The sequence below is a fragment of the Sphaeramia orbicularis genome, chromosome 12 (genome assembly GCF_902148855.1).
Source record: "Sphaeramia orbicularis chromosome 12, fSphaOr1.1, whole genome shotgun sequence".
NCBI classification, from domain to species: Eukaryota; Metazoa; Chordata; class Actinopteri; order Kurtiformes; family Apogonidae; genus Sphaeramia; species Sphaeramia orbicularis.
Window position 1 is genome coordinate 50,588,571 of NC_043968.1, and position 20,190 is coordinate 50,608,760.

The window sequence follows — 20,190 nt, forward strand, 5'->3', positions numbered from 1 at the left end:
TGTAGTGCAGTTTCTTTTACCCCAAACGGCCGTATTTTTTAATCTGTTGCTAGGTAACCCACTTCAATGATGATTCTATGATTCTGGGCAAAGCAACTAAATTGGCCATTGGGAGGCCACTGTATTCCAAAATTATTAATATCTCCCAAAATATTGGTCTTATCAACTTGCCATTTTCGCAAACTTTCGACTAACTGCAGCAGTCAGCTCTGTCCAGATTTTGTGTGATGCCTGAGACACACAGAGCCCTCTTCCCTTTTATAAAATAGAATACAGGATTTACACCAGTGGTTCCCAATCTTTTTTGGCTTGTGACCCCATTTTAACATCACAAATTTCTGGCGACCCCAGACATTCAAAACAGAGACTTTTTTTTTGCTAAAATTGTTTTTGATCATGTAATAGTTTGCTATACTATGTTACAAACAAATGTTAATTTTAGAGGACATTTAGTCTATATAATGTATATTATTATGGACGGATGCAGAAAAGCCAGGTGTAGATTACTGCACAAAGTGAGAATTTTATTTTCCTTGGTCAGGATATGTACAGTCAGTCCAGCTTGTATTTACAAGGCTGACAATTAATACCGAACAAACAATAACTCAAACTATGAATTATGAAAGAGCTGCAGCATCTGAAACTGACCACAATGAACATTTGAAAGATAAACAGTACCACAGTGCTTCAGTTTCAGCTTCACAGTTTGTCATGTCTTTCATATATTGTGATTGTCTCTCTCAACTCAACATATATTTTTTTATTAGTAAGTTTTATTTTTTATCAATTTCTAGAAATTTCAGGCGACCCTATTTGAATTCCAGGCGACCCCACATGGGATCCCGACCCCAAGGTTGAAAAACACTGATTTACACTGAAAAAATGCAAAATACAGAGAATAATATTATAATAAATAATGATAAACCACTTCGAAAAGATTAAATGTAGAGAAAAATTCATTTGGGAACTGCCACAAAAGTAGCACTGGGCCTTTATGGGTTAAAGAGCCTTCCCATTGTCTATTTCTCCTCAGTTTTTGTTTGGTAAACAATGCTTGCTACACGGTGACACCAGAAAAACAGTTGTGATCTTAAATTACAGGGTGAATGGAGGTTACATAAAAGCTGTTAAATCAATCAGTGTGGGTGTTCAGGTAGGACTTACTAAAATAGTCTATTAGATAAGAGTCAGGAGGAAAATCCTAAAAATACAAAAACTTCTGTGTCTGCACAGTCCCAGACATCCCTCTGTAACAAGTCTTATATGCAAAAAGTAAACAAAATAAATGTTTCATTTTAACGAGCTGTGTTTGCATTCTGGGTCATTTGTCTTTCAAAAGCAGAGACACAAATCTCAGGTAATGTTGCATCACATGACAAAGTCCCAGCACACGTTTCACCAGTCAGTGAATAATTTTATGTTACAACATTGTCTCATTATAGTTATTTCTCCCCGTATTTCTCTCATTATTAAAAGCCTTACTTCAGAGCAGTGTTTGATGAAAGACTTGCAGTACATTTCTGTCAGACTGAGACATTACTTCACACCTTTCCCCTGTGACGACAGATGCCCACCCCCATAATAACAGTGAAGAAACACACTGACATGTTATCACCAACACTAACGTCAACATTGATGTTTTTCCCCTGCCTTTACAGTCTGTTTTTTTTTTTTTTTCTTGTGGTATAATTTTATCTCTCTTTTATTATAGTAACTATTTTATTTAATCGTTCAGTATCAATCTAATGGGCATATCTGTTTTGTTCCTGCTTCTTTTTTCAGTTTTGTTTCTACAAGTTTACTTTGCTTTATTTTTGAACTGAATAAACAGTCCAGATGTTGGAAATAATCACTGAAATAACAGTGCTCTCACAATATTAACAGAGCTGTTTTTTCACCCAACAAGATCAGAGCACATCTATTTATCATTCATTTGTACATATTTATTAGGTTTTTTTTGTCTTCAGTTGACATGAATGAGAAAGTCCTTAAAGTTCTGAGAAGAATTGTAATGAAAATCTAATTTTCCTGACAACTATGCTGACAGTGAAGGAGAATGTGAGGTCAAATAAAAGAATGTTTAACTCAATGCAAAAATCCTAAAGGTGAGATAATTTTCTCAGGTTCAGTGTGCACTTTAAACCTGTGTGACACACTGATCCACTTGTATTTGTGCTGTATTTAATCATATCTATTATCTTTTAGAATAGAAAAAAAAGGTTAAAGGGTAAAGACTGGAATGAATTGTACCTTTTTGTAGTTTTTGTGCATTGTTTTATTAAGATATCACATAAAATTGGCAACAAAAAATTTACAACAGACATAGATTGGTCTTATAAGAAATGATCTTTAGAGAATTAAAGTGTGCATTTCTGTTAATTTGACATATCCGGATATTTAGATTAACAATAAAACAAAATTAACATCAGGATACAGTAACCACCTCAGCAGCACCATTAACATTAAATGCCTAGTGTGTAAGATTTAAAGGCATACAGGGAAAAATGGAATAGAATTTGAATAACTGTTGTGTTTTTGCTTCCTTATAATAAGACATTTATATCTACAGCAGATAATCTCATTGAATTTAATGATCAGAACAGATTTCCTCTTTGCTGTTTTCTTGTTTTATGATGGACTGCGGTCAATGTTACAGTGTATCACTATCCTATTGTTACCTGTGGAGTAAAAACATCCAGACCAGGCGTAACAAATACTGACACCTAACTCGGCAAATACTTCTGATTCTGTCAGTGGATCTTTACTGCAGGGAAGAATATATTTCAACTGGAGACAAGTTCTTTAATTCTAGCTGATGCAGTGAGTAGTTTCACATTTCTTAACCATCAGTTTGAGCATAAAGACTGGACTGTGTTTCAGTGGAAAAAGGTCATGTGGTCTGATGAGTCCAGATTGACCCTGTTCCAGAGTGATGAAGTGATTACCCATCATGCCTAGTGCCTACAGTACAAGCCTGTGGGGGCGGTGTTATGGTCTGGGGTTGATCCAGTTGGTCAGGTTTAGTTTTAGAACATTATGAGTCCATAAAATGACCAGGTCTTAACACCAGTATATGTTTTTCCTCCCTGATGACACAGGAATGACAAGATGACAATGTCAGAAATGACTAAAGAGTCCTCAAATGATAAGAGATCAGCATGGATAGCAGACCTCCAAACAGATATTACAGAACACAAATGGGAGAAAGCTTGTTCCCAGGTGTAAACAATATCAATAATTAGCAGATTTAAATGAATTCAATATAACTGGCTTATAAGAACCTATATAACTCCTGAAAAACTTCACAAATTCAACCTCAATATCCCAGACACCTGTATAAAATATGGAACCGAGAGGAGGTACCTTGTATCACTGTATTTGGAAATGTGAACATATACAAGAATTTAGGAGAAAGATAATTAACACAATTTCCAATATTATTGACAAAGAAATTCCAATGTATCCAGAGATCTGTATTCTAGGTCTTATTCCAGAAACTTTAGCCCTTAGAACTCATGAAAGTAGGCTGATGAATGTCTGTTTAATACATGCAAAGCATCTATAGCTAGACATTGCAAAAGTGTTGATTGTCCATCGTTGAATTCACAGATTGCTGAACTCTGATCCTGCGTAGCTACTGAAAGGCTCACATACCCAATTAAATGGCAAACTCATACCTTCCACAAGATATGGAATTCATTTCTAAAATTTTTAGAATCAAGACCTAATATCTCATCATCCAGCCTAACTTACAAAGTAAGACCATACCCCTTTTTTGTGTTAAATGATGTTTGATTATGTGTCACATATACAAAAATGGATGTTGAGAAGTATTCAAGTCACTATTACTTATATTCTGTTTTGTTATTTACTTTCACAGCTGTTTCAAAACTCAGAGGTGGTCTTTGGGGGGGGGGGCGGGGTTTGAGGGACCTGCACAATATTACCAATTCATGTCAGAAAATATATGTAATGTGTTAAAACCTTCATAAAGATATGTGTTGTTTTTTTTTTGGTTTTTTTTTGTTTTTGTTTTTTTAAAGAGATGGCAATGTCAGGATTTGTCACACTCAAATTGTGAAAGAGTGGTTCATGGATTATGATTATACATTTTCACACATTTTACACAGAGTCCAGACCTGAATCCCATAGAGAATATCTGTGATGTTCTGGAGAACACTTTAAACAGGGATTGTCCACACATTGATAGAAAATCTAAAAATAAAAAAAAAGAAAGAAAAAAAAGATGCACCTCTGAACACAGAAATAAACGTTGTGACACTACACATTTGTGTAATATGGAGGATGCAACAGTGTATGTATCCCATAATCAAAGCTGAAGGCGGTCCAATAAAATAGTGAGTGTGACCTTTTTTTGGCTAGTGAATGTATTAAATTATTATAAAAGTTATTCTAAAATAAAATATTTATCCTGTGGGACACTGGTAGTGAAAATGAGACAAGTTGTAGATTAAAGTAACTTTTATTCAGTATAAACACAAACAGCAAAGATGATGAAGTGCTATTCTTGTAAAAGATGAATACATATAACATTCACTAAAGTAAACATTACCACACTAAGAAATAAATATATTGTTGAGGAGCACAAAGTCATATTAGTGAAAGAGTACAGACATGCTGCAGCAGGGGTTAGTCTTGTACTCTCATACACCTCAATTCACTTAAAACTGATAAAAGCTGTAGGACAGCAGGAAAGCACATGCATTTATTTGGTTAGCTAGACTTGTTTTCTCCCTTTTAGTAACAGAAAAAAGCAAAATGAGGACAACAAACCCACAATGGGATTACATTTCTCTGAAAACATAGAATATTTTGTTGAGTATTTCCCCAAAAAGGTAATATTTAAAACAAAATGCTTATACCATACCTTGCGTGTATTATTCATGTGAGATGGGGGTGGGATTTAAGTTAAGTTTTCTTCTTCCCACTCCTTTTTGAGCAGTACATATTGAATTTATTTTGTTATTACTAGTGTACATGGCAATTGCTATTTTGTCTTGATCACCTTTATTTATTAATGTATTTGCTCTGATATCAGTTCCTTGTATACATAAAAAGTTTAGTTTTTTTCTCCTGCTCAAAACAAATAAATGAATGAATGAATGAATATACAACAGCAATATTTCTTTCATTTCTTTCTCTTTTCTACATCTGTTTTTTCAGATACTCCACTCATTATTCTCTGCTTTACATTTCTGACTCCCCTTCATTATTGTTTTACTTTTTGGTCTCCTCTATCTGCTCCACCTCGCTGGACTCATCCACCACTTTACCGTTGATCATAGTCTGAGTCACCACCTTCACGATCTTCCTGGTGCGAACGTCAGGCTCCTCTGCAATGAAGGAAAACAGACAATAATATAAAAGATAGGGTATTATATGAAAAATACGTACAGTAAAAAAGATGAGATAACATTAGAGACAATGATAAATGTTTAATTTTAAGAACAGAAGGTGAAAGAATTTGGTAATAGGGTATGAAATGACGGACAAGATTAGAATTCAGATAATGAGACTTTGATGTTTTTGTTCAAATCAGGAGACAAATTGTACAAGACAACTTAGCAACGTAACAAGAGAAGAAGACAAGGTAAGATTAAGAGCTCGAATGAGAAGAGATAATAAAATATACATAAAAAGGACATATCAGATGAGATAAAATGGATCTTTTCAAGCTTATAATACTCTTAAGTCAGTGGTGAATAACATGCCTTTTCATCTGAAAGTGTTTTGAGTGGTATTTACTGTACAGTTATTATTAAGTCAGGGTTTAATTCCTCCTGAAGGTCGAACCTGTACATGTACAAACTGTGTTGAATGAACAGACGTGTCTCGACAACATGAGGTTTAGGATTATGTGCAGTTCGTATAAAAACCTCTACTTTACAGGTTAATTTGTTTGACTTTGTTGCCGTACAAAAGATTCCTGAAGGTGTCTCCGTCTTTGATTCCGTGTTGATCTAAGATTTATGAGGCAGATGCACATTTACAAAACATCTTGCAGTCTGTTAATCCACCAGTGGGAGTCGAAGGGATTAAGACACAGTTACAACACGGGGTTAAATGATTTCACGCCCGTGTTTGTTGCTACAAGAGCCTTTTACGTTGTGTCGAGGTTCATGAGACTGTTATTACTGTGTCTGTTGGTCTCACTATAACACTGCTGTAAACTCACATCGCAATCCTTATAATGTTTGTCTATAATACAACAACCGTTAAAAAAAATATGTGAACAGGTGTGTCACTCTATGTGATCATAACTCATCTTCTGAATGAATGAGTGTGTCAGTGTGAATATCATTCAGTTATTCATTGATGTTCCGTCTTTAACCCATAAAGACCCAGTGCTACTTTTGTGTCCGTTCCCACATTTATTTATTCTCTTCATTTAGCCTTTCTTAAGTGATTTATCAACATTTATTATAACATTATCCTCTGTATTTTGCATTTTTCACTGTAAATCATGTATTTTCCTATATTTAATTTCCCATATTTAATTTAGATGTTCATGAAAACTGAGAGTTAATTCAAAGGTTCTTATATCAAAACAGAGAAAACTGAATAAAAAGTGGCTTTTTCAGCCAAAATATCAATAACTGAACATAAACCAAGTGTCTCCATCCACTGTCACTGATCCAACTCCATGGGTTTTACTAGTGAATCAATGTTGTAGAAGATGACAGTGTTTCCACGGTAACTACAGAGCCTCCAAACATCCAAAAGGGTCATATCTGATGACCATGAAAAGATGAAAAACTGTATTTACACCAATTATTGACATGGATAAATAGTATTAATGGCTCTAAAGTTGGTAAACAGTTCAGATCAGTAGATGTTTTTGGTCGCTGGTGGCTGTTTGGGTCTTTATGGGTTAATGAGTTGAATTCAAGAATGAGTGAAATCCAGGAACTTACTCTTTGGTGGAGGTGGAACTTCTTTGACTCTGAGGGAGAAAATATTAAAGTTATATGTGTGTCATTGATACTAGATCAACATCTTCAGCCCACACTTAAAAGAATCAGTGTCCTTTCCATTCTCAGTGCATTTTGGTGGAAGAAAAGTTTGATTATTTACTTATTTGTCTAATTTCTGAAGGTCATGGGATAAAATTTGGAATGTTATTGATATTAAAGTAAAGCTGTGAATCGCCATTGAGTTAGAAAATCAATATGATGATACAGAAAATGACATTTGACAATGATACAATTTATTCTCACAGAATTTCTTTTTTTTTTTTTTAAACCAGTATTCATTTCATCAATGAATGCTGAAAAAAATGGTTTCACTGTTGGAAAATGTTGCATTTTTACACAGCAGTTTCTTATTTCACACCAGATAAATAACCGTCCCGTGCATTTTTTAGGGTCTATCAGATATATATGTTAAATCCCACCTCAAAACCCACCTTTTTCAAACTGGTATATCAGGTCTAAATAACTCTGGCTGCATAATTGCGGGTAACACCAATACTAATGCATCATCGTACCATATATTTGTACGTGAAGACCTATGTGGGGCACATCAGGTCATAGTTGGACTAGAAAGTTACAACTGACCATTTCAGATGAGAATTTTTACCCCACCCCCCAAAAAGGAGGCAAGGGGTATTGTTTTTGGTTCGGTTTGCTTGTTTGTTTGTTTGTTTGTTAACACTTTAGCAGCAAAACTATTAGTTGAATTCATACCAAATTGGGTTTATAGATTGCCAGGGACTCAGAATAGATGTCACTAAATTTTGGGAAAAGCAGGTCCAACTTCAAATTTTTTATGAATTTTTAAAATCTTTTTTTTTTCCCAAGATACTTATAATGGGCAAAATTTCAAATGTTTATAAAAGCATCAATTTGGTTTCAGTTTACTTCAAACTTGGCACATATATAGAGGCAATTGATATGCTGACATCAGCACATGTATAGACATGATGCCATCAGCTGGATCGATGCCAAAATAAGCTACAATTACATTCGAGGGGTGGGGTTTGTTGTGCCTGGCACCACTTGTCTTCTCTGCTTTTGTAGAGAGTTGTGTTTTTCTAGGTTCAGGTAATAATTAATAATAGAATCTTGATATCCTTGTTCCTTTTACGTTTGTATCCCTTTGAAATGCTTGTTATCTGACTTATTTCTTATTGAAAACTCACGTTTCCTCGCCCTCCAGCAGGCGCCTGTAGGTGGCGATCTCCATCTCCAGGTTCTGTTTGATGCGGAGGAGCTGCTCGTAGTCAGTCTTGGTGCGTTGCATCTCCAGTCTGAGCTGGGAGAGGTCTTCCTCCAGCTGGTTCAGAGTGGCCTGCAGTCGCTCCATCTCAGACGAGTACTTCTGACCCGTCTCGGCCTGGTTCCCCTCCAGAGCTGCGATCTGAGCAGAGAACAGTCACAGAACTGACCTGTCATATTTACATACCTGGGTCTCATTTTACCATTTGTGTATTTGATGTTTCCCACTATGAAGAGCCTTTTAGGTCTGAATATAGAGGCCTGTTCCTAATTTTGTGTCATAGTGGCTGCACTGTACTCACTGTACTGTTATCAGTGTGCAGTAACATGATGCTTCAGATCGGCTGCTATAAAAGCTTTACCTCCTCCTGTTTCTTCTGAATCTGCCTGCCAGAAGACATCAAACCTCAAAAACATCGCCTGACTCTGAAATTACTTCCCAAATCTTTATCAACAAATATTAGTGAACTGACAAGGCCTTGGCATGAAAAACATTTGCCGCTCAGACATGATAATACATCTCACCACCAAACAATTTAGCAACTGATTCCAGTTCATTCTTGCATGACTTATCAGCGTGGGAGAGCATGTTTACTATCAACACAGGATTACAAAACACAAAACAGCCTGATTTTTTCACATAAACCATTTGATACACAAGAAGGTGAATGTTCCACTGAAAATACTGTGACATTTGAAGTGAATCTGAAGATCTGTGAGGATTTTCTGGACCTATTTAACAAATCCTTGTATAAACAGAATTTTTTTTTTTTAAGGCAGTATTATAATCCACGTCGTCTTTGTGACTAGATATCAATGTTTTTACAACCACTGCCACAGTAGTTAAAGTGCTTAATGGTTATTGAATTGTGTTGACATTGCCACAACTGTACAATTATCTCTCACACAATTACTTTCCAAAGTAAAGATAGGTGAGGCTTTTAGAGGAGATTAAACATCCATTTAGAAGCACATCTTATTTCACTCTTTAGTTTTTAGGTGAAATATTACACTACAAGTAAAAGTTCTGCATCCAAAAACATACTTAGGTTCATTTCAAAACTATTTTATCTGGGTATTTTCATCTAGATCATCATGTTCTGTAAAATAATGATATATTTGTAAAAAGATTAAGTTGCATAAAATGGACCCTTCAAGGATTTGAGTGAAAATATTTGGTTTCATTCCACCACATTAAATGAACATGAGGACCCTCTTATGATCCTTCAGTATTTCACAGTAACTTTAACATGTGTACAAAGAAGGAAATGATTATCTTCTGCATCTGTGTTAGCTTTTAAGCGGTAATGCTGTGTCTCTGCAGATGTAGTTTCTCACCTGTTTGTGCAGACTCTCCAGCTCCACCTCCAGTGTCTGCAGGAAGCGCTGCCTCTCGGTCAGCTCGCTCTGGGCTCCTCTCAGAGCCTCGTTGCTCTGCTTCACCTCATTCTGCACCGTCTCCAGCTAAACATGACACATATTAAAGCACAGTTTCATATTTTTACTCCTCTTTACTTGTTAAGGAAGAGGTTTACATGTAAAGCTTTGTACAGTTAATGTTAATCTGGTCTCTTTAAATGTAAAGTCATTGTGGATTTCGACACCTCTGGATGTAGCTTGATTTATGACTTATTTTTCTATTTTGTTGGACACATTATGTATTTTCTGATTTTACTTTCGGGAAAAGTAGCATTTAGATGTTATGTTCTTACGTTAGTTCTTTTATGTTATGATTTTATATAGGTTGTACTCTCTTCTAATTATATTTTTTAGTGTTTTGGCATTTTATTGTTTAAGTAGCCTACTTTGTTTTTATTTCCCTTTGGATGTTCATTTCATTTATGTAAAACATACTGAATTGGCTTTGTGTAGGAAACGCTATGTATAAATAAACTACTCAAGAGTAATAATAAATTGGAATTCCCCCCTGTGGGACTAGTAAAGGCATATCTTATCTCAATAAACTGGCTTTACCTGGATTTTGTAGCTTAACTTTAATGTAAAGGACAGACTGTGTGAATGTATTTATGTATCCAACTTTGCTGTATCTGTAAAGCAGATTCTTGATCTCAATGAGTCTTTCCATTATAATGGCTATGAATTTTACAAATATTTATAGAAAATTTTACAATTACAAACTAAAACGTTGATGTTGGGGTTACCAGATTGTAACTTTCTTTTTTCTGTTTTCAGTAATTACACAGTTATAAATGATGACAATGGAACCATTTGAAGCATAAATGCTTTTTCTGTATGTTCTCTCACAAGTACTGTAGAATAAGCAGTCATTGAAGACAATGAATAGTCTTTTCACAACCTAACAACCCAAAATATACTAATTAAACCACAAAAACCCAAACATCTACCAGGGACCAAATCAACTCCTGATCTGAACTGTTTAATACCTGTTGATCCACTACTCCTATCAATACATGTAAATAATTGGTGTAAAATACAGTTTGTCATCTTTTCATGCACATCAGATATGACCCATTTGGACGTTCAGAGGCTCTGTAGTGAACGTGGAAACATTGTCATCTTCTACAACATTGATTCACCAGTAAAACCAGTGGAGTTGGATCAATGGCAGTGGTTAGAGATGACTGGTTTATGTTATTTATGTATTTTACTGTAAAAGTCACTTTTTCTTCAGTTTTCTCTGTTTTTCATATAATAACTCTCAACTTTAATTTGAGCTTTTATGAACATCAACATGATCACAGTACATTAAATAAAGGAAAAAACCTCATTTCTTCTTATAAATGCAAAAATACTGAGCATAACATTATACTAAACAATGATAAATTACTTAAGAAAGGTTAAATATAGAGAAAAATTAATTTGAGAACTGCCACAAATATAGCACTGGGTTTAGCACTAGTTTGGGTTGATGATTTAATAAATCCATATTGCCTGTGAATCGTTATTGTAAAGTGGTGCTGCTCTGACATAAACTGTACATTTCTCTTGTAGTGCAACAGTGTGGGTTCTCCACGGACCTTCTTGCGGTACCACTGCTCAGCCTGTTCCTTGTTCCTCTTAACGATGCCCTCATACTGGGTTCTCAGGTCAGACAGGATGGTTCCCAGCTCTGGTCCACGGGCCGAGTCCACCTCCACATTCACCTCATCTCTGGCGATGCGAGACTTCATCTGCTCCAGCTCCTACAAAGGCAGACAATATTGTAGGAGTTCTGATGATTATATGAGTCATGGAATAGACCCTCATCATGGTGAAACTGGATGGTAACCAGTCACTGCTACACTGGAAAAAAAAATCCTGTTGTTTTTACAGAAAAAAACTGTCAGCTGTGGTTTCCAGAACAATACTGTAAAAAACACACCCAACTGTAAACATATTTACTGAATAACATGTAGATTTAACATTTTAAACATGTAGATTTAACACTGGATTTAAATGGTAAATGGACTGCACTTATTTAGCGCATTTTCTCCACCTTCATGGTGTCCAAAGCACTTTCCAAAGCCACCAGGTCCAACTGGGAACAATTTAGGGTTCAGTGTCTTCCATGGACACTTTGACATATGGACAGTCGGAGCCAGGATTCGAACCACCAACCCTTTGGTTATTGGACGAGCTGTTCTACCAACTCTACCAGTCCATTAATTTCCAAATTTAAAATGTTACATTGTTAAATGTTTGCTTTTTTATAACTTTATATATATATATAAAAAAAGCAAATACATCGTTATTTCAACATTATGGTCTTGCAATTTAAACGGCACCACACTGTATTTCAGTTTACAGTTTTATTTTCTAAAAACAATAGAAATACATAATTTCTACATACAAATCTGGTTTTGTTAACATACTCCTTCCTGTAAAAACTACAGCTATATTTGATTTGATCGTTAACACAAAAATCTTTTCAAATAAACAACTTTGCATTGTATTGTCACTTACAGTTTTTTTAATGGTGTAATTTTACAACTTTTTGGTGTTAATTCTGCAGTCATTTTTTACAGTGTACTGTTAATGCTTCATTCATACAGTTTGTGTATGTAGTGTTTTGTTATTTGTGGATATGCTGAACAGGCAACATATGGTACTGCGAATGTCCCTGTACATCCTACACCACACAGCACCAGAGAGGATGTGAGGCCATCTTCATTATTTAGATGCTCTTCATCAATAGTTGATGGACCAGAGCTCAGTTTACCTCTGGCTTTTCAGCTCACACACACATTCCATCCTGCAGTAAACTACTGTATGCATTCATGAATACTCTCAGGCTTTCTTTCACTCTCTCTTCTCTGTGACACATGTTATGGTATGTCTTTATATGAAGTGATCTGCTTTGGATGCTCTTTATTCTATCCACAAACATGCTTTCCATTAATTTTACGAGTAGACTATTTCATTCCTTTACATTCTATACTTAATGCAGTGTATTTGGAGCACTGCGTGAAAGTAGTATGTGTGGGAGAAAACAGTATGATCCACTTTCCCAGTTTCCCAGTCAACACCCAGGGGTGTCATTTCAGCAAGATGCAAATCTATACTTTTTTTGCAGAAAGAGCTGACATAGATTTCACAGATAAGAGCAGAGGAAGAGGTGTTTAGACACCAAAATACTATTACAACCAGAGGATCGATGAACAAATGAACAAAGAGTCACATAGGATGAACATATTAACATAAGGGTCATGTAAGTATATTTGTTGAAAGACATTATCTATGGTTTTATCTTGAATGAGAAAAAAGTCTGAAGGGTCCAAAGTCAAATTTAACAAAGTGTCAAAACTAAGAGAGAATTTCAGCAACATATTTATAGACAGATCTTTCAGTTTGATTTCAGTGTAGTTAGTTTAATGTGTGCAATTTAAGTATTGTTCTTATTTAGTTTTAGTATTTTTTGTTATATTATTGGCAGGGTCTTGATTTACAGAAGCTGAAAGAGACAGAATTGAGACTTTGAATTTCATCTAATCTAATAAGTTTTGCACATCATTATTCATTAAAGTTTCCCTGTTGTGCAAAAACATGATTTTTTTTTTAACCAGATCTACTGCATTTCATGTTTTCACAACTTGCTGCATTTTTGTGAGATGTTTGTGCTGAAAACATTTTTATATTTACTTCAGTTAATCACATTATTCTTTCACTGCTAGTTATAGTTTTATTTTTTATACCTGTTTTAAGCCTAAAGTGGGAGATCTCACAGAAACTGTAAAAACAAAGAGTGGTTTGTTATTTACTTTTTGCACACCAGTCCTGTAGAGCATTCTAAGTGCCCTCCAGTACCCAAAAGAACTGTGTTTGTTTGGTTTATTCACATCTAGTTACAGTAAGAGGGACATCAGTGTCTGTTTGGTGAGAGGGGTAAGTTTATCTTGGTTTATCTCACCCCCAGAGGACAACCGTCAAGATGCCTCGGATCAGCTGACTGGACAGAAAGAGCAGGTTTAGGAAACCAGATCTACCTGCTTCTTTGTTTGTAGTAACCAGAGGACCACCTCTCTCCCCCTCCCTACATGTTTCTCTCTTTCCTCTGGCTCTAAAAACACCTCTTGAGTCCGCCGAAGTGGGTCAGTCCGACATCAGACCACTTGTTGTTTGTGAAGGCCGAGAACGTCACCGTGAATGAAGCGAATGTGGACTGATGGAGAGAGCAAAGTGAAATGTGAAAGAGACGACAAACTGACCTCCTCGTGGTTTTTCTTGAGGAAGTAAAGCTCTTCTTTCAGACTGTCCAAGTCTCCCCTTAGAGTGGCGATAATCTGCTCATGGTCGGTTTTGGCCTTTTTCAGAGCCACACAGTCTCGCTCCACAGACTGACACATGACCAGCTCAGTCTCCCACCTGAAAACCACCGAGAAAACACAGAGATGTGGACGGGAAAGTCAAGGATTAGCTCAAAAAAGACAGTATTTGACTAAAGTGATCCATGAAGTAACAAGTATCATAATATTCAGCACAAATGTGACTTAAGAATCTTGCAGCTGCAGACATACAGAAAGAAATTACTGAAACATTTTCCTGAAGATCAGAACTTTTTAAGCTGAAGCCAAAACAGTTATAAAATTCTGAAAAATATGAGAAGTCTCAAAGCCAGAATGTATGAAAAATGTATATATTTATGCATCTATTCTAAGACATTCATTTCATCCAGTTTTAATTTGTTGTCTACTTCTGCATGTATTGCTGTGGTTTCTAATTGTGCTTTCACTTCCTCTGTTTTTAGTGTTTTTAATATTTTACCCTGTGTCGTGTCATTCGTCCATTTTATGCAGTGTTTACATATGCTCTATGAATAAGCTTTCCTTTCCTTTCCTTTCCTTTCCTTTCCTTTCCTTTCCTTTCCTTTCCTTTCCTTTCCTTTCCTTTCCTTTCCTTTCCTTTCCTTTCCAGCTACAGCCTGTGGTTGTTATAATAAACCCCTGTAAACTAGATATAATTAAGTCTAAAAGAACTCAAAAATTCACACCAAAAGGTAAATGAAGCAAACATAAAGGAGACTTGTTCGATTGTTTCACTTCCATTGCGTCATTAATCACTCACTTGATTCTGAAGTCATCTGCAGCCAGTTTAGCATTATCAATCTCCAACATGAGACGAGCATTTTCCAAGGTCTTCTTTCTCACCTGACAAACATTTACACCAGCGAGGGAGTCATAAGAAACATTCACATCTTTTCCTGGCATTACTATTAACAGTTTGTTTTGTGATGAATCATCAAATTGACTAAATGTCTGAACTTTGTTTGATGCTTAAAGTTACATGAACACATGTACTAATGTTTTACAAAGAGTGAATCTGTAACTATTTCTACCTGGTAAAAAAAAATACAGCATAATCATTAACTTTGGCTCAACACTGTTTATACAAGTTAACCCAAAGATCACGTCCAGGTCAAATTCTGCTTCTGATAAATAAACTAATGCATTTCCTTCACATTTGCATCATTGTTTTGTCTATGTAAAATAACCAAAGTCATCATAACCTTGGGATTCATTTATCAGCATTCACAAAACTTTATAGTTTTTCTGTCTGAGTGAACTTGCCTAATACCTTATTATCCATTTGCTATGCTTTACTTAAGTTTTTCCATTTTATGGTTCCTCACACTTCTACTTGACTACATCACAGAGGTAAACATTATACAGTTTCCTCTACATTTTAGTGGCTGTGTGGATTTTGATGATTTGAGATAAACTGAAGGTTGAATTGTTTCCTTTATGTGGTGAGACAAAGCTCCAATGGGTTAAAAAGTATTAGATTAGATGGAAAATACATTGTTATAAAGCTTTTGTGAGTTTATAAAAAGTTAAATGTTTAACAATATTTACTTCTCATGGGACAGTGATGATAAACTTGCAGAATATGATGCATTTATTTTATTCCTCTCCTTTGCCTTTCCCCCTTATATATTTTATTTTATTTTATTTTGCTCTTTTAATTTTTTTCTCCTCGTCCTTTTCCTTTGTCACTTGTTCTGCTGTAACAAAAGGGAGCTGTTGTCACATGATCAACATGCCATCCCATGATGCGCTTGGCTTTTGAAATGAATCACACGTCTTTAGTATCATGCTCTGATGAAGAAGGATTTTTATTCTGTATCAGAGGGTCTGTTCTGACTGTTCCAGCTCTTATATGCAATGTTTTTTGTTTAACTTTTACATTTTTGACCTGTTTTAATCCATAGCAGTAAACTGGAAAATATACATTAACAGCAATAAAATGAATCCAAACATATCATCTAATGCTAAAACACAAACATGTGGACAACTGTAACCCATAAAGACCTAGTGTTACTTTTGTGATGGTTCGCAAAAGTATTTTTCCTTAATATTTACCCTTTCTTAAGTTTTTTCACAATTTATTCTAATATTATTCTTTTCATTCTGCATTTCCTCAGTAAAAATCAGGTATTTTTCTATATTTAATTCACTGATAATAAAAGCTCAGAATAAATTCAAAGGTTACTATATCAGAAATAGAGAAAACTGAAAGAAGTCACTGTTACAGCAAATATAACATCAACTGAACATAAACCAAGTGTCTCCATCCACTGTCATTGATCCAACTCCATGGCTTTTACTGGTGAACTAATGTTGTAGAAGATGACGGTGTTTCTGCGTTCACTACGGAGCCTCTGAACGTCCAAATGGGTCATATCTGATGACCATGAAAAGATGACAAACCAATTATTTACAAGTATTAATAGAATTAGTGGATCAACAGGTATTAAACTGTTGCATTCGAGACTATTTTGGTCAATGGTGGATGTTTGGGTCTTTATGGGTTAATGCAATATTTTTAATGTTTTATTTTTTAAATCCATTCTGTTGCTGACACATACATATGTTTACAGCAGGTTTTGAATGCATAATCTTTATTTGTGGTGTAGCATTTTCACAGCAGTCTCTAAATGCTTCTAATAGGTGAAGGATCTGAATACTTTGTGCATACCTCTTGCTCAACAGCATGAGCTTGAGCCATCATTGAATCCAGATCATGACCTTTGGGAATGCGATCAAGCATCACCTGCTTAATCTTCATCTCCAGGTCTGCATTGGAGCGTTCCAGTGTGCGCACCTGTATGAAGACAAAGAAAAGGCAGCATTTAAAGGTGCACATATCAGGGTTTAAGTGATCAAAGTGTCTCAACGTGCTGCTAATAGTATCATTTCCTGGTTTGCATGACACTAATACTCCCACCGCCCATTTGGCTGCAGGTCAGCAGTGGAACAGTGCAGTACTGTGCTACATGTCACACCTTGTCCAGGTAGTTTGCCAGGCGGTTGTTGAGACTCTGCATGGCTTCCTTCTCATTCGTGCTGTTGCCATGGAGTCCATTGAGCTGGAGGCTGATTGGTCCATTGAGGTCCTGGCCGATTGACGCCGAACGGGTCAGTGGGCTGGCAGTGAAGGACACAGAGGCCCGTGAGCGAGCTCGGCTGGTGTCCATCAGGGATCGACAGGAGAAGGAGGGCTGACGGGCCACAGAGTAATTCCTCATTGACATGCTGGAGGTCATGATGGAAGACTGTGAGAACAGGAAAAAGACAAAAAACTGGGAATTAGACAACATTAACATCAAAGATGAAGTGGAAAATTATGTACATTTACTTCAGTTTCATTTTTAATACCACTTTAGCTGATAATATGTATTTTTTTCTTTCATATTAAGCTCCTTTTCTTATATGTAAAACAGCATAAAAACATATATTATAAATTAAATATTCAAATATGACACAGTTATAGTGCAATTGTGTTTTAAAGTTGTTAAAATGATGTGAATCTTTAGTCCAACCAAAACAAAATATTGTGCTAAAACATACTAGAAAACACACAGATCACTCTAATGTAACACCTCAGTGGGGGTAATTTTCCATTTCTGGCCATTTCATTCCTCTTTAGTATATTTCCGATGTCATTTTCCTTTGATGGTGGGTGTGGTTCAAGTCTGCCTTTCTTGAATGAAAAAGGGAAACATTCTTTCCCTTTTTCATTGTGTTAAGGGGCACAAAAAGCTCAGAAGCAGCACAACGAGTATAAAAATAGCATGTATTGAGTTTCAGGCTTATGGCTAACAGGTGTATATATTTAGATCTATTTTGTAAAAATGTGTTTGGTCAGTTTGGTGCACAACAGGCTCTGCATTGCTGCTGTGTTAAACAACTTGTGGGTCTGAACCATCAACAACAAAAATGAATGTTTTAATACAGTATGTTGTAAAATATGCCACATTGTACACTTGAAAATACAATTAGAGTTTTTACTCTCTGTGCTGCTTCCTTCCTCCTTCATAGTACATATACAGTGGTTCCTGCTTGTGCTGCTACAGCATTAAAGTCATTGTTTAATCAGTTTATTTAATACTGGCCTATTACATAAAATGCAGTCATATGGGCTAAATACTTGTGACAGAGTACTTCTACACTGTGGTCTTGTTTCTTTTAATTGGTCTTCCACCTCTTATGTGTTGGTAAACCTGTCCAAGCTATGGGTAAAACATAATAGGAGAAAAATATAGCAAGAGCAGAACAGATGTTACATCAATTATAGCTCAGACTGAGTGGATGATTGTCGGAATTACAAATGTCATTTCCAGAATCCATAACTTCAAAACCCAGACTGTTTGACCTACAGTGGAAATTTAAAGTTAATGTTACCTGAGATTTGGATGTTGAAAAGCACTTGTGAAGCCCTTAAACAAATGTGTTTTATCCTAGCATTTTCCATAATGGAAATACAAGTGGAACCTAATATTCAAGACCACTAAGCACCCACTAAAAATGATGAAAGGAGTCTTTAAATGAGTACACGGTCGGCTAGTGGTCATTCAGACTTACCATCTGTGTCTGAGAGATGACTGACTTTACAGTGGCAGACACTCCAGCGTGTCCATCAAATACAACTTCAACTCAACGTAGCATAAAATCAAAATGTAAATGACTGTAACTCAACTGTGGGTCAAAGAAGAGCCTCTCACCGAGACTGAGGATGCTCTCATAATGTCTATTACTATGATAATGAGATGATCTTTTATATTCAAGGAGGTACTAATAGCAGATTCATAAAAGCAGAAACAAACAGGGACTAATAGTGACACGTTTTGGGTTTATAAAATGTAAAACTAGAGGTTAGAAAAGTAATTTCTTTGGTTATATTTTATTAAATAGATGAAAATCTACAGCTATGGCTTTAGTTTCAACATGTTTATTCTTGTGTTTTTTATTTTGATCATAAAATGGTCTAATTTAACATACTTGTTCATTTTATTAAAGTTTAACAGGTTTGCTTATCCTGTACCTCATTGTAAACAGCCTAGTTGTTGTTAAATGTTAAACGTCCAGGACAGGTTATCTTTGTCTTCGAGTGCGTTTCCATGTGTGTGTGAGTGTGTGTTTCTCAGTGGAGTTTCAATGGTAGATTAGCGGTCAAGGGAACCTCTCTGTCTCTGTGTTACTTGATCCTTGCAACACCGTTCCCACAACACTACAAAAGACCCAGCAGGAGACAGGCGGCCGTTGTTCAGATGAAAGATAGAGCTTGGGAAAATGATCGTGAAAATATTTGGAGTGAATTCCAGCAACACAAGGAGAGACTTTGTTAGGCAGGAAGTGGACTTTAGTATCATTTTTTAAGATCATATTGTCATTAGCTGACAAATAGCTGTGCTGACAAGTTAGGACAAAAGTGAACACAGTACACAGATGGAGTTACTTGAAGAAAATAGTACAAGCATTACTCTCAATTATACACCAATACATCAATGTTTACCTTTTTTTTCTTATTTTCTAATCACTAAACTATTTAAAGAACAAATTTGACACATAAAAATTAATTTAACAATCCATTTTAGTAAGATGAAGCTTTAACAAATGAGAACAGTTTCTTAAAAAAAACATCCTACTTGCCTGTATGTTGTTCAGGTGGAGCTGAAGTGGGATCAAAAGGAATGCAGGACGCTCTTTACTGCTGATGCTACAGGTGAACTTTTATGCAGGTGAACAGGAAGTGGGTGGAGCCAACTCTGGCTGGAGGTGTGTTTTTTGCACCCTACAGTTTTGAGAAAAGTAGACCGAGTTTTCTAAAGAAAGAACATCGAGGGTAATGAGTGGCTGCTTAAAGACTGTGTTCGGGAAATCAGAAAGATAGGAATTAGCGTTGATATAATTCAGGTTTTTTTTTTTTGTTAATTGTTAATTTCCACCAATGATTACATTTTAAGATGTATGTATGTATGCATATATGTTTTCTGTCTAACCCTCTGCATTCTATTTTGTCATGTAACAACACACAAAGAGCTATTACAAAAACTCTATCATGACCTTAAAAATGTAAATATGTGCATGTGTTAGCAAACAGTTTCTATTTACTGTGTTTCAGGCGAATTGGTGCAGCACAGCTCACCATACTCTAAGTTTTAAGTGTTTTTATCCCATATTTTCTCCATGATTGCTATAATAATAATAATAATAAT

At 35.7% G+C, this 20,190-nt stretch overlaps 1 protein-coding gene across 2 annotated transcripts; it reads right to left on the bottom strand.

Moving 5' to 3' along the window:
* Nucleotides 1-5,062: 5,062 nt before the first annotated feature.
* LOC115430330 (keratin, type I cytoskeletal 18) lies at nt 5,063-19,721 on the bottom strand. Of its 2 annotated transcripts, XM_030150283.1 has the most exons (10): nt 19,625-19,721; nt 16,978-17,247; nt 16,671-16,796; nt 14,760-14,842; nt 13,904-14,060; nt 11,237-11,401; nt 9,576-9,701; nt 8,162-8,379; nt 6,936-6,964; nt 5,239-5,354 (listed from the first exon to the last, which is right to left on the bottom strand). In XM_030150283.1, the coding sequence occupies exons 2-10, from the start codon at nt 17,236-17,238 to the stop codon at nt 5,239-5,241; spliced, it is 1,281 nt and encodes a 426-aa protein (XP_030006143.1). In that variant the 5' UTR covers nt 17,239-17,247; nt 19,625-19,721. The 2 variants fall into 2 exon arrangements, with proteins under 2 accessions (XP_030006144.1, XP_030006143.1); XM_030150284.1 differs by lacking the exon at nt 19,625-19,721 and having other exon boundaries at nt 5,063-5,354; nt 16,978-17,238.
* Nucleotides 19,722-20,190: the final 469 nt, after the last annotated feature.